The 15360-nt window shown below is 38.1% G+C and overlaps 1 protein-coding gene across 1 annotated transcript; it reads left to right on the forward strand.

Moving 5' to 3' along the window:
- Positions 1–1028: 1028 nt before the first annotated feature.
- Positions 1029–13757, forward strand: LOC127662570 (prostaglandin E2 receptor EP2 subtype-like). The gene is made up of 2 exons (XM_052153814.1): positions 1029–2207; positions 8678–13757. Exons 1-2 carry the CDS (start codon positions 1407–1409, stop codon positions 8972–8974), a joined length of 1098 nt encoding a protein of 365 aa, XP_052009774.1. The 5' UTR covers positions 1029–1406; the 3' UTR covers positions 8975–13757.
- Positions 13758–15360: the final 1603 nt, after the last annotated feature.

Here is a 15360-nt window from a genome sequence, read left to right on the forward strand (position 1 = left end):
GCTGAAAGCTATGTAAAATTCTCTCAGCTTTAAAGAACATATAGCCGGATATAGTCTAAAGGAAGTAATAATTGGTGCAAGAAAGGGAAGATAAATGGATATTGGTGAAAATGAGGGTATCTTGGTTTATTTACATACAGGAAATGTTTCTGAGTATTATTACACATAGGGAACATGTATTTTGTTTTTGCTATATTTGTAAAACAATTAGTCAAAAGAATTATGTATAACCAGTTTTTGATATTAAATGCTATTGATTAGCTCTTTTAAAGAAAATGTAAGATTTGTGGTCTAATGAAAGTGCAAAATGCAAATAGCATATCCTTGTAAGATCACTTAAAGTGTTTTTCAATTCAAATCAGTGCTTATTATAAGAATAATTTTCCCCATGTAGCCCTTAACAGTGTTAATTTTAAGGAAATTTAACCCATGTATTATTTGAGCAGTGTATTTGTTGAAATTGTCATTTTTACAGTAGATTTAAGGTTTAAGGGTTTGTTGACATTTTCATCGTCATGGCAACAAAGTTGTAAAATTGTCTATAACTTTACACAGAAAAGGTTAGTAAGCAATTTTATCACTCAAAAATAATTTTTACACGGATATCCTTTCTGTCTTGTGGCTATAAATGTGAGTATTTTAATATAACAAATTGGTTACCATTCAATTCCACTGTAAGTGCCTCAAGTAACCCAGATTTTTGCTTCTTTAAATAAAAGAGGGACAAGTCGAATTAAATATTTTGGTAATCAATATTGTCCCACAAATGCTATCGATTGAGCTTAATTTGTATTGTACCCACAATATCCCTTTAAGAGACCATAAAAGAGTAGCTTTCAGTAATTTGTTAGGCCTACGTTATTATTATGCATAATCTCAGACACCCCATCAGGAAGTAAAGCCAATGTGAAGGCTGAATTTCTTACTGCTGTGTCTGTGTCTGTATGTTTATGTGGAGGGTGTGGCAACAAGACAATGACGTTGTTTCATCAGTCAACTTCACACATCACTGAGAAGCAGAGGAACGCATGGCACACACAACAATCACTCACTGCCTCTTTGCCTGCGAGAACATGGGATAGGCAAAAATAGGCAACTCTGTATAACCCTAGAGGCAATGAAACACGTGGATCTATTCTCTTCAGAATGCTTGAAGAACTTCATGGTGTACCACCACCCTCACACCCTGTAGATCCCGCGCCTGGGCAAGAGAATGTGCCAGTTTTGCGCAAAGTAAAGAATTCAATGCAGTTTTCTTGGTCTAGCTGATAGTAATTATGCCAAATTAAATTGGTCGAGGAAACGATGCAGTTGGAGAACTTTGGGGAGATTTTCCAAGAGGATAAAAATCGTGAGTTGGAAAAGATTGGATAAGTTGTGTCCATATCCACTGTAGGAATTTGGACATGGAGAGCGACACCTGTCATCACAGACTGAACGTGGAGCAGAATGTAAGTCCGGCCATCAGTGCCATGATGTTCGCCGCTGGAGTGCTCGGGAACGTGGTCGCGTTGATTCTCCTGGAGTTCCGCCGGAGGAAAGAGAGGAACCGACAGCGCCAGTCTTTGTTCCATTTGTTGGTGACCACATTGGTCGTTACGGATCTAATGGGGACCTGCTTGATCAGCCCCTTGGTCCAAGTCGCGTATCTAAAGAACACCACTTTAGTCGGAATGAGTGAGACGCTCGCGGTTTGCGAATATTTCGGATTTGCTATGACTTTCTTCAGTGTATCGACACTTTTCATCCTGCTCACCATGGCGCTGGAGAGGTGTCTCTCCATCGGGTACCCTTACCACTACGGACGACATGTCACCAAGCGCCGTGGATACATCACCATCCCTTGCATATATTTACTCTGCTTTCTCTTCTGCTTGATGCCTTTCGCTGGCTTTGGGGAATATGTGCAATACTGTCCCGGGACGTGGTGTTTTATTGCCATGAATCCCAAGGGGAAGGAGGACCAGGCTTATGCCAATGTTTATGCTACTGTGATGCTTCTTATTATCATAGTTATAGTGGCATGCAATTGTTTTGTAGTTTATCACCTGGTGTTGATGAACCGGAGGCGCAAACAGAACCGAGGGTCTGTGCACACCCGGAGTAAAAGGGACAGGAGGTACTTCTCATGGGCAGAGGAGGTGGAACATCTCATTCTCCTGGTCTTCATGACAGTCATATTTGTCATATGCTCACTGCCTTTAATGGTAAGACTAGCACATATTTTGACAGGATGAGAATTATTGGTAGTGTCAGTGACGTAACACTCTTTTGTTTTCTTCTTCTTTTTGTTGATCTATTAAAATAAGGCAGATTAAAATAATTAGCACTAAGTGTAAAAATCAACAAAAGCATCTTCTTTGCACTAAGTGCAAATAGCGTTAAATGCTGTTTGCTCTCTAGTGCATATAGTGGCAGATACTCTTACACCCCTGTGTAAATACAAACATACAGTATAGTGGCATCACTGCCACAGACACCCTACACCAACCCCTACCCCTAACCCCACCATACAAAAATTAACCCATGGTTTTACTACAGTAACCATATTATCACCATGGTATTTTTCTAGTAAAATGATAGTAACCACAGAAATAAACATGGTTACTATTAACTGCTTTTAACATGTTACTGTAGTAACAGCATGGTTAGTACATCAGAACTATATAGTTTCCACCAAAACACATGATTACAACAATATTACTACAGTAAAACCATGATTAATTTTATCCAGATCAAATCCTTCTCTCAACTCCCCGACCTTCACTGTGACCAAATCACTGTGAGGAATCTCTTATTTATTACCATAAGTAGAATTATAGGAAATATTAAGAGTAGAGACATGGGAAAATATGTCAAGGGGAAGGATTCGAACCCAGATCTCCAGCATGACAACACCGTCGTTATACCCAGAGATACTACAGCTGCACATGGGGGTACAGTTTGTTGTAAAATCCTGTGTTTTCATCAGACTATTGGAGCACAAATAGTCATTTAGTTATCCAATCTTTTAATCCACTAAATGTTTAACCCGTTAACCAGTTTAATGTCTGTGCCCCCTCCCGAACAATTCAAAGCAGTTGACCCCAAATAAATCTGTCATGGCCGTCTTGAATTTGGTCTGAGCAGTGGTGGGTGGAGTTAGTGTAAATAGCCTCTGCCAACAAGATGGGCTATTTGCACTTAGTATAAATAAACACTCCATTAAAGCAAGGGCATATCAGCCAGGGGACACGTGAGGGACACGTACCCCACACTCTTTAAAAAAATTTGATTAGGTCCCTCACTCTTTTTCAAGCTAAACCCATACCGAGTACAAATGGTGGATTTGTATACAGTTTTCTTTGCGCTTTGTTACTTTGGGCTGATTGAGCAGCCATCCAGCCAATCACGGTTGAGTTTCATGAGCCAAAACAACCCTTGCGTAATAGGTCGTCAGTCAGACAGTCTAATCAACACAGCTCTGTTCATTTTTACAAAGTTGCTTTCAACAATGCTTATTTATCCATGTTTTGATCGGCTTTGATGTTGATGTAAATTCATAATCTAGAGACAAGCAAAACACACAAATGAAAGATATTTATCAGCATGTCACTCTTGATTGGCAGTATTATACGGAAGAGGATTAGGGCCAAGCAATAATAAAAAAAAATAAAGCCATCTCGAGATTAAAGTCATTATAATGCGAGATTAAACTCGTTAAATTTCGAGAAAAAAGTCGAAATACAATCTTGAGAATAAACTCATTAAATATCGAGATTAAAGTCATTATAATGCGAGATTAAACTCGTTAAATTTCGAGAAAAAAGTCGAAATACAATCTTGAGAATAAACTCATTAAATATCGAGATTAAAGTAATTATAATGCGAGATTAAACTCGTTAAATTTCGAGAAAAAAGTCGAAATACAACTGGCGACCTGTCCAGGGTGTCCCCCGCCTTTCGCCCAATGTTAGCTGGGATAGGCTCCAGCCCCCCGCGACCCTGTACACAGGATAAGCGGTTGACGATGGATGGATGGATGGAAGTCGAAATACAATCTTGAGAATAAACTCATTAAATATCGAGATTAAAATAATTATAATGCGAGATTAAACTCGTTAAATTTCGAGAAAAAAGTCGAAATACAATCTTGAGAATAAACTCATTAAATATCGAGAATAAAGTCGTTGTGTTTCGAGAAAAAACTCGTTAAGTTTAATCTCGCATTATAATGACTTTATTCTCGATATTTAATGAGTTTATTCTCAAGATTGTATTTCGACTTTTTTCTCGAAATTTAACGAGTTTAATCTCGCATTATAATGACTTATTCTCAAGATTGTATTTCAATTTTTTTCGCGAAATTTAACGAGTTTAATCTCGCATTATAATGACTTTAATCTCGAGATGGTTTTATTTTTTTATTATTGCTTGGCCCTAATCCTCTTCCATAGTATTACATGAAATGCACTGCAAAAAAAAAAACAAAGGACAATCCTTCTTTTAAGCACACATTGTAAGTGGAGTTTATGTCAGTGCTTGAGTCTTCATTAAGTTATTCTTTTTACATTATGCTTGTGAGGTAAAAGATTGATCGGTTCTTTTTGCCAATTTAAGCAGATTACTAGATCTGTGTTAAATATATGTAAAGCGACTTTTAATATCAGCTCCTGTTTTTTAACTATATGCTGGTGTGCAGTCGACAAACTGTAAGAAAAAAGATAGATCTGCTGTGTTCTTAGAACACAAACATTTTACGGAAGTCAATAGATATGCACACAGTTTTTTTATACATGAAAACGTACGGACATTATTGAAACTCATGATAATAGAATACTAGTATTGTTGTTTTTTGATAAAAGTCATTCACAGCAGCTCACAAACTGTAGGGAAATGATAGATTTGCTTTGTTATTGTAATGCATAAAACCTCTAATAAAGTCTCTTTGTAGGTCTTTAGACATACACATTTTAAAGGGTTAAATTATATAGTAAATACTGCAATATATAAATAAGTGTTGTGTCTGTGCAAGTTATTATGAGGTTATAGAAAAGAGACATTACAGTGCATACTCGTCTTTTTACGACTTTTTAGAGAAAGCATGATGTACTACCAGTTAATTTGATAGCATCTTTCAAAAGCAAACAAAAGGTTTTCAGTCTCCTTTATTAGTTACTGGGGATGGATATGCTATGGTTTCCAGATAGTAACCACATATTTACTTCTCAGTGTATTAATAGACAGGAATGGTTATACAAATTAATAGGTTTTGATCTGTCTTGGAGAAGCTTGAGTGCATATTATGGATGTGGTATGGAAATGGCATTATCAGTGTATGGAGGCATGAAAGATCAACACATTACACAGGGACCGGGATTTCAAGGGTTGCAAGACCTTGGTGGCGCACATGACTTCAAGCAGCCCGTGCTGTTATCTCATGATCTCCTCATAGCTTGTGTTGCAACGGAGTTAGCTGGCATGTGTTGATCCTGGCATCACACAATTCTTGTGAAAGGCAATTAGACGGTGGCTAGCACACAAACACACTGGGTGCAAAAAGATTAGTAGGTCTGCTTTTATATGGTAACACAATTACTCTTGCAGTCTTCCTCTGCAGTTGAAACCAGACTCTTAACTGTTCACCCCTAACTCACCCTTCAGTGATCTGGAACAACAGTGCCCACATTATTAATTTAAAGCTAATTATTAACAGTAGGCGAAGGACATAATTCAACATGTGTGGCTCCCTCTGGCCCACTGGTTTGATCTGAGTTTATTAAATACAATTCAGAATAAATGAGAAGCAATATCATTTCAGTTCCCATTTGAGTTCCCAGCAACCCACTGACTAAACATGTTGGATTGGGTAAACATGATGAAAATATGTGGAAATATTTTAAAGGTTAATTGTATCATTTTTGCTAAACTTACTATATTGGTTAAGACAATGTTGTTGGGCTGGTCGGGATGCTAAAAAAACATATGATATATTAGTGTTTACACTTTTCATGGAAGCACCCTACAAATGGCTGCATATAAAGCTGCAATAGGCAAATTATTTTAACTTTTAAAAAAACGACAAACTTCATCTTTAAAGTTTACTGTGACAATCAGACCTTCAGTAGTTTTTGAAATGCAGGGTGAAATAAGTTTAATCAGTATGTTAATAATACTTATTTAAGGTCATCTGTGAGAAATAATTATCTTGAGCAAATGGAACTATTTGGTAAAGTATAACATTTTATGTATATTTGCTCATCCATACGGGCGGCACGGTGGTGCAGCGGTTAGCACTGTCGCCTCACAGCAAGAAGGTCATGGGTTCAAACCCTGGTTGCCCCGGCCTTTCTGTGTGGAGTTTGCATGTTCTCCCCGTGTCTGCGTGGGTTCTCTCCGGGTACTCTGGCTTCCTCCCACCATCCAAAAGACATGCAGGCTAGGTTAATTGGTGTCTCCAAAAATTGCCCTAGGTGTGGAGGTGAGTGTGAGTGTATGTCTGTCTATGTGTGGCCCTGCGATGGACTGGCGACCTGTCCAGGGTGTCCCCTGCCTTTCGCCCAATGTTAGCTGGGATAGGCTCCAGCCCCCTGCGACCCTGTACACAGGATAAGTGGTTGACGATGGATGGATGGATTGCTCATCCATCTTTTTAAAAATTGTTCTTATAAAAGAGAGAGAGTAAAAACAAGGCTTAAGCTTGATCACACCAGGCTATGAGCATGCAAAACTATTTTGAGCAGTGCAAAAGACCAGGATATGATGTCACACACACAAGGTGTTCTGGTTTTAATACATCAGAAATAACTATCATCCATCTTTTTAAATATTGTTCTTATGACATTTACATTTATGCATTTGGCAGACGCTTTTATCCAAGGCGACTTACAGAGCCCTTATTACAGAGACAATCCCCCGGAGCAACCTGGAGTTAAGTGCCTTGCTCTAGGACACAATGGTGGTGGCTGTGGGGATCGAACCAGCGACCTTCTGATTACCCGTTTACCAGTTATGTGCTTTAGACCGCTACACCACCACCACTCCACCACTTATGAAAGAGGGAGAGAGTAAAAAAACAAGGCTTAAGCTTGATCACACCAGGCTATGAGCATGCAAATCTATTTTGAACAGTGCAAAAGACCAGGATATGATGTCACACACAAGGGGTTCTGGTTTTAATACATCAGAAATAACTAATATTATATTCCAAATGTTAGAATATACATTCTACTAACTTTCCAACATTAATAAAACAAATAGCTTTGAAATATGTATACTTTTAATTGAACCAAGGGGTCAGCGTGTGACATTTTGATCTTTCATTGGTCACATGTCTTCAAGTCAGATTTCACCAAACTTGAACTTCCCTCTGCAGTATAGTGCAAAATGTCTTTGCATGAGCTTGCATTTCCGATCTCCCACGTTCAGATGCGTTTGAATGGGAGTGAAAGGATTGAGTAATGTGACTGCCCCTTTATATTAATAAAGGATTAGGAGCAAAGGTAAACAAAGATGAGACTTTGGAAAATAAGATTAATCATTTCTGTATTATCTGTATTATAGTATAATCTGTTAATCTAGGAGAATTTATTCTGATTTGACCAAGAGGCTTTTAAAGTGATACTTATGAGTCGTTTATTGGGAAATCCAGAATGAAGACATCAAGAGAGTAATTTTATGCATTACTTATTTCATGGGTGAAATACAGAGAAAACCCTGGCTTTGGCAGGCTGTGTTGTAGTTAAAAGGTTTATGTTTTTGAGTTTTTTCTGCACACCAAAAATCTTAACAGTCCTAGAGACTGTTCCCACACAAGGAATGGAATAGTTTCAATGAAAATCTTAGTTAAAAGTAAAAGCTTCTTTTCTAACATTCAAAATCAATAGGACAGATGACCGTTTATCAGATAAGAATCTTGCCTTTTAAAGTCTTATCTGTTGTTTAGAGTAATAATGACCTGTTGAGAGGTAATCCAAATTAAACACACTATCTTGTAAATGAGATAAAACACATCCAAGTTGTGGTCATTAATACTGATAAATGAGCAGGTGTCTTATGTCAACAAATATAATGGATTCTTACTTGCTAGATTGAATATGGTTGGAAATTCTTGGGATAGAATCAAAAGTCAAAAGTACGCTTTGGGCCAGACAGCATTTAGAGAAACACATATTTCTACATAATGCTTTTATTATGACTAGTGTTCACATCTGATCAAACATCAGATGAACTTCACATGCTGGCAAGCAGTGATATTAAATAACAGAGAGGATTAGTAATGTATTTTGCTAAATTAGAAGAAGTGTTTTTAAGATTAAAATTAGATACTTTTCCTAAAACAAATGTGAGTGGTGCCTGTCTGTGCAAAACTCACCGACAAGTGTGCTGTGAGTGGTTGCCAGTGTGTTTATTTACTGGCTTTTACAGTGACCATCAGACCTGCGTAGTTGATAGACTTCTGTTTATGCAAATAAATATCTCAATTTTTGATTCTTCTTGACATTGAAATTTGATTTCATTACATTGTTAAAAGAAACAGTCGTATGGCTTCAGCCTTTCTCTTTGGTTTCAATGGTAAGCCTCCATTTATGCGGAAACTGCCCCAACAGAAAAAATCTTTGCCTGGGGCAGAGACACCAAATGCTATCTGTGGTTTATGTTGGATGACACTTCTAAATTACTCTCTTCTTCTGTTTAGATCCGTGTGTACATTAACTCCACGGGCAAGCCTAGAGGGGGCCACAAGACTGACCTTATAGCACTGCGCTTCCTCTCTGTCAACTCCATCATCGACCCTTGGGTGTTCATCATCCTCAGCCCGTCGGTGATGCGCTTCCTTTGGGGGGCGCTGTGTAAGACCACCTTCCTGCCCTCCAGGAATTCTTTGTTTCAAACTTCCATTGCCAAGAACCCACCTGGGCAAGTTGAGCTATACCAGCCCAGCTCCATCTCAGTGGAGACCACTCATCTCAACAAGTCTGTTCAGATGATTTGACATGATGAGGACATTATGGATTCCAGTGTGGTTGGAGAATACAGTATTCTGGACTGAATGGGTCCATCTAAGAATGGATATACAGAGGAAGCAAGAGGTTTTGATGAAGTTCTTTGAAAGACTTCCAAAGTCCTGAATTTTCCCTTGGGGATCAATGAAACATCTCAATCACTCTCATCTCTCTCTCTCTGACTGTCTGTCTGTTGTTCTGTCTGACTATCTATCTGGTTCTTTTTCTTACTGTAATGTCCGTATAACCATCAAATATCAAACTTTTAAAAGTAGTTTAAACTTTCAGATGATGTGTCAAGCCATCATCAAATTTTGTCGTAATATGTTGGCTTGACTTCTACATACATGGTTTAGGGTTGTTACAAAATCACAAAAAGACCACAATTATCAACTGTAAATCATCCTAGAACTTTCCAGCTACGTCCACCAAACGCAGCACAGACACTCAAGACCCCTATGTACTTCATATGAAATCGAAGAACTAATGGAAGTGACGTTTCAAACAAAAACGGCCACATATCTAATGTGCCCAAAATAAGATATGCCACTATCACGATTCTTTTGTCTGTATTCTGCCCATTAACACACTTTTATACACATATCTTTGCAGTAGTATTAGTGTCATCATAAATTACAATAACAGAGTGTAACCGGTGCATACTATGGTCATGTACACCATGTTAGCGCAGTATCGCCATGAATGCAGAATGTAAACATGACAAATTACACATTATCTACTGCATATATATTACTTTAAATTATCATTGAGTGGTTAATCCAGCATCTTTTACTGATCTTATGTGAATTCTACTCATAGAATGAGGCATGAAGTCACTGATTACACAATTTTATGTCACATTAGGTGATATAGGTGTTTTACATGTACTCTTTTCTTTTTTCTTCCCTTTTTCTCCCAATTTGGAATGCCCAATTCCCACTTAGTAGGTCCTCGTGGTGGCACAGTTACTCACCTCAATCCGGTTGGCAGAGGACAAGTCTCAGTTGCCTCCGCTTCTGAAACAGTCAATCCATGCATCTTATCGCGTGGCTCGCTATGGATGACACCGCAGAGAATCACAGCATGGGAGGCTCATGCTACTTTCCACAATCCATGCACAATTTACCACGTGCCCCATTGAGAGTGAGAACCCCTAATCGCTACCACAAGGAGGTTACCCCATGTGACTCTACCCTCCCTAGCAACTGGGCCAATTTGGTTACTTGGGAGACCTGGCTGGAGTTACTCAGCACGCTCTGGATTCAAACTCACGACTCAAGGGGTGGTAGTCAGCACTCACTGAGCTACCCAGGCCCCCTACATGTACTCTTATGTGTCCTCATGTTTAAATGCCCTTCTAATCTCCTCCTCCACCTGTGTGGCCGGTGTATGAATGTTTACAAACAACAAACTGTTGTTGAACTGTCAAACTTCTTTTTGACTTGAAGAAGAACTTCGCCGTTAATATACCAGGGCCTTTAGACTGCTCTGACATAGGCCAGGTCCACAATAATACATTTTTGTCTGAAAATACATTGATTTCACTAGGTTTCCGCTTCATCCACACTACAACAGCGTTTTCCTCCTCTGAAAAAGGAAAACACTCTCGATTACCGCATGCTTTGGAAAACTATATATTTTCTAACTGATTGGAATTACGGAATTCACACAGTGGGTGATCTGTCTATCTGTCTGTCCATCCGTCCATCCGTCTATCCATCCATCCATCCATCCAAAAACATCTTAACTGATTTGTGGTGTCCAAGGGGAATTTGTGTTTTTTTGCTGATGTAAAAACAAATATAGAAACCCCCTGAGGTTGTTTGACTGGGAGAGTGAGATAAACCCAACTGTGAGGTCAAAGGGATTTGGCTTGTTCCCTCAACTGCTGCAATAATTGTTTGGAAATTGAGGGCATTGTCAACAATTTTTCAAGGCATGTTTCAGTGGTGCATGTTGTGCATGGAGCATTTCAAAGAGGATATTCTGTGCTAGACTGTCAGATACTCAGTAAAACAAGACAAGCCATTTTCTCTACAGAAACTGACCTTAAGCAGTCATTCCATGATTATTGCACATTCAAGTTTCCACTTTATGGGGGTTCTGCTTTCCTGGTCATTGGTTACATTGCATGTTCTCCCATGCAGTCTGTGACTTTTTATTTTTTTATTATCAACTTAATCACGTGGCGTGGTTTCCTACATTTCAAGATGAGCAGTTCCTCAAATGTCAGTGTTCAGGAATACAAACTTGTAGAAGTTTCAACTTGTATTTATTATATCTACATATTTATTGTGCTTTAATTTATGATGATGCAACAGCAAGTCAAAGACATAATTGTGTCTTAGTGTATGTAGGTTGTCAGAATGCAAAGGGAGATTCTGATTGTAAATAATTGTAAAGTTTTTGCTTGCATACGCACTACAATGTGGTGGCGATCGGTAGGTGCAAACAAATGATTTAAAAGAACTGTTCTTTGTGTCTTAAGTTTTTATGTGCCTTTGAATGTCTTAAATGTACTTGTGAAATATTATGATGCTTGTGCTATGTCTATGCATGTTGAAGTGTTGTAAATTGTCAAGCCTGTTCTTAAACGCTCATCATGTCATAGCCATCTAGATACACAGTGAAAAGGAGAAAATTAGGGTGTTTCTCTACGAAAACAAAAAAGAAAGAAAAAGAAACAGAACATGCTAACTCCCCCTAAGGCCATAAACATACTCTACCCAAGTACGCAGGCGTAGATGCTTGGCCAAAACACTGCAAAAGCAAAGTACTTTACTTTGTTAGTCGGTAGCAAAGTTTAGTAATCAAGGGTCCAATAGAGATACTTCAAATGTCTTTGCTAATTTCATAAGTTCACAAACTGACACATTTCAGAATGCAACTGTATATGAAATCAAACTTGTGCAGCTAGTGGTGTTTGCGTTCAGGTTCTTGTATAGAGTATGTTTCGAGATTTAAGATGCTTTCACACTAGAGAAAGCTGTGACGAAATGTTTGATGGATAGGAATGCATTTCATGCATTATGGGGGAGGGGGAGCCAGGTCAGTTTGAAATCTAATGGGAATACTTTGATTTCTGAAAGCAAATCTGGTCACCTTCAGAGTGGGTTGCAGCAAAACAGAATTTTTTCTCAACATTTGGTCACTTTTGTCAATGCTTTTGTTTTTCCTGTTCTTCTTTTGCAACACACTGCATTGATGTAGCACTAAAGGAATTGTATAAATTAGCGGGAAACATTTTTTTGCACCCCACAATTCCCCATCTTGCAGGCAGGTTGTGGAGAATGCAACAGATTACCATGATCTGGAATACTTAACTGAGATTGTACAGCATTGTGTAACGGTAGCCAGCTAGTACGTGATAGCTGTGCAGTGTGTAAACCTCTCTCTCCTGGCCTTAAGAGATGCACTACATTTACATTTACATTTATGCATTTGGCAGACGCTTTTATCCAAAGCGACTTACAGTGCAATTATTACAGTCAATCCCCCCGGAGCAACCTGGAGTTAAGTGTCTTGCTCAAGGACACAATGGTGGTGGCTGTGGGGTTAGAATCTGCGACCTTCTGATTAACAGCCCTGTGCTTTAGCCACTACACCACCGCCACTACGCCACCACTGCACTAATGACCGAGGCTAGAGGCCATAACTCATGGCACCAAGGATCGCTGGTTTGAATCACTTATCAGGCAGGTCGAGTAGGACTGGTGCCAATTGCACCACCACTGTGATCCAGGAACCTGAACCGGCTCTTTAAAATGCCAAAAGTGAACTTGACTAAACTAGAAGATTTACGCAATTCTTTCATAAAAATTTATTTAATGTCTGCAGTATTAGTGCAATGTTAATGACTCCGGACGCCGAGAGGGTCCCCACCCCAGTAGGAAAGCTATGCAAAAACCACTTGAGGTGACATGTTGTTCTGGTACAAGTGCAAACATGCCATTTTCAGCGTGTGGTTCACGTTAGAAGCTGCTGGGTTCCGGTCAGTAGGACTTTGGGTTTGTAATTTATGAAAAAAGATATAGGCCTTGTTTCACTCATATGCTCAGATATGCATGAACAGATGAGTTAGGGGCCGTTCACCCCAAAAATGTTATTGTGTGCGTCTGCTCTGTTTTTTCATTGTTTTCCTATGTAAACGCGCAAGACTAACGTCCTTGACTGCTGTACCGTGTCTCAGTGTTTCTTCAGTGTGTTATGCAGTGACTGGCACATTTTTATACACTGTTTCAAGTTAATAAGAACTTCAAATACATATATTGAGGCACCAGCGTTCTGTTTCTAGACTACATCTAGACTATTTTTAGTGCAGGTGTGATAAAGATTTAACATTTTGAACAAGCATGTTCAACAAGTTTCAGCACTTGATAAATGGCCATGTTTTTTCCCTTTCTGCTCTAGTGTGCTGAGGGGCACACTATTGTACGTGCCTTGTACGTTTACTGTTACTGTTATGTATGCCTATGATGCTTACTTAAAGTACAGCCTTTTGCAACATGGTGAACAATATATTGTAGCATCAGAATATAAGCTCCAGGTGAAAGTAAATAAGACAGGAATATATTTTACTATTGTATACAACAAATCCTCAAAGTAATAATAATAATACTGTATCATATTATAATGACAAACTGGATAACAATAAATTGATGAATTATAATAGGAATAAATTCCAACTAAATTCCTGGTTGTTAAATGTTACTGGTTGAAGTAGTAGGTTTTGCACACCCTGTTCACAAAAATATATATATTTGTACAAATATATGTAGGTCAATATTTCTTTTTATATCTGTGTAAAAACGGGAAAACATGCATTAATTACATTTAACTTGATTTTCATTTCATTAAACATTTTAAATGTATGTACAGATTATAGGACAAATTCACAATTATGATTTTAAAAAAAATTATGTCATTTTTTAAGCAAACTTTTTCAAAAGTTGGTTGGTTGATTGGGGCCTCAGAAATCATAAACCCGCCCATATATATATATATATATATATATATATATATATATATATATATATATATATATATACATACATACATACATTTACATATTAAGCTTCATTTATATGGAAGCTTGTTCCGTCTGAAAATAATTTACTTAAATACACAAGGTGCAGCGCTTTTCCAGCATAGAGATTGCACTGTTAAACTGGTGGATAGTAAATAAGGTTTTTGCCCTGAAAGTTTTTTATTAAAGTCGGCTCTAGTGTGTAGAGGAGCCTTAGGAAACATTTAGACTAAACGTGTTCTAGAATAAAAAATAAAAATAAAAACACCTCAAGCTGACGCAAAAAAGCATTTGATGTAAAGGGCCTCATAATGTTCATTTGTAAGCAACATGTGAGTGGCTACAAGGTGGACCAGAAAAGTTGATCGGATCTCACCAAAAGTCTTATCAACCGCTCTGCAGCGTGGTTATATGAGGTTGCCGGAGACCAACCACTTATCTCTTACAAAAGTAATTATTCTGTTCATTTGATCAGAAAGATTGATGGAAGTAATTCCTGAGATTTGAAATCATTTAGAGCAGAGAAGATCAATTGAACAGTCTGGTTGTGGGAACACAACGTTTTTGGGAAACCAATATAAAAGTATGCAAATATCATGTCAACAGCGCAGGGTCTGATGATCGTGACACTGCCCCACATCTGGGAGTGTGGGAAGCAGAACACAGATCAGATCTGGCTTCCCTTCATTTGTAGGAAACTGAAGCATACTTCAGTTGTCATGGTAGTGTGTCTAATGCTCGCTCTGCCAAACCACAGTTACAGTCATGCTCAGGAGTGCTTGAATTTCCTGTGGCGTAATTATGGGATGAAATTAGAATCAAAATGATTAACAAATGCATGCATATTTATCCATCAATTTGATAAATGTTGTAAATGTATCTTACAATCCACAGACAAATGCCTTTCAACTTGTGTCTGTGAAATTCTACATTAAATGAATGCACTGGTATTGTACAAATGGAGACATATTTGTGAACGCAAATGTTCCCTTTTTTATAAATGTATCACAATTTGTGTATGCATCCAAAGGAAGTTGTTCAAAATCAAACACAAAATGGTCTTGTGAAGTATTGAAAGTGCATTTGTGGATCAAGTGACATGCATGCATTCATTGATGTCTATTTGTGTTGATTCTGTTTGATTCATTTGAATTTTGCGATTTTTGTTTAGCTGTTTTTACCATTGCTGACTCTCACACACCAACTACCAATGGATAAGTCCTAAATGTATTCATAAATGTGTGCATATCTACCCAATAATTTGAAAAAACTTAACAAATGTGTATTTCAACCCTCCAAAAAAAAAGAAATGCATTTCAACTATCTATGAAATGTATCATTTGTAGAAAT

Source organism: Xyrauchen texanus, chromosome 22 (genome assembly GCF_025860055.1).
Source record: "Xyrauchen texanus isolate HMW12.3.18 chromosome 22, RBS_HiC_50CHRs, whole genome shotgun sequence".
Taxonomy (NCBI): Eukaryota; Metazoa; Chordata; class Actinopteri; order Cypriniformes; family Catostomidae; genus Xyrauchen; species Xyrauchen texanus.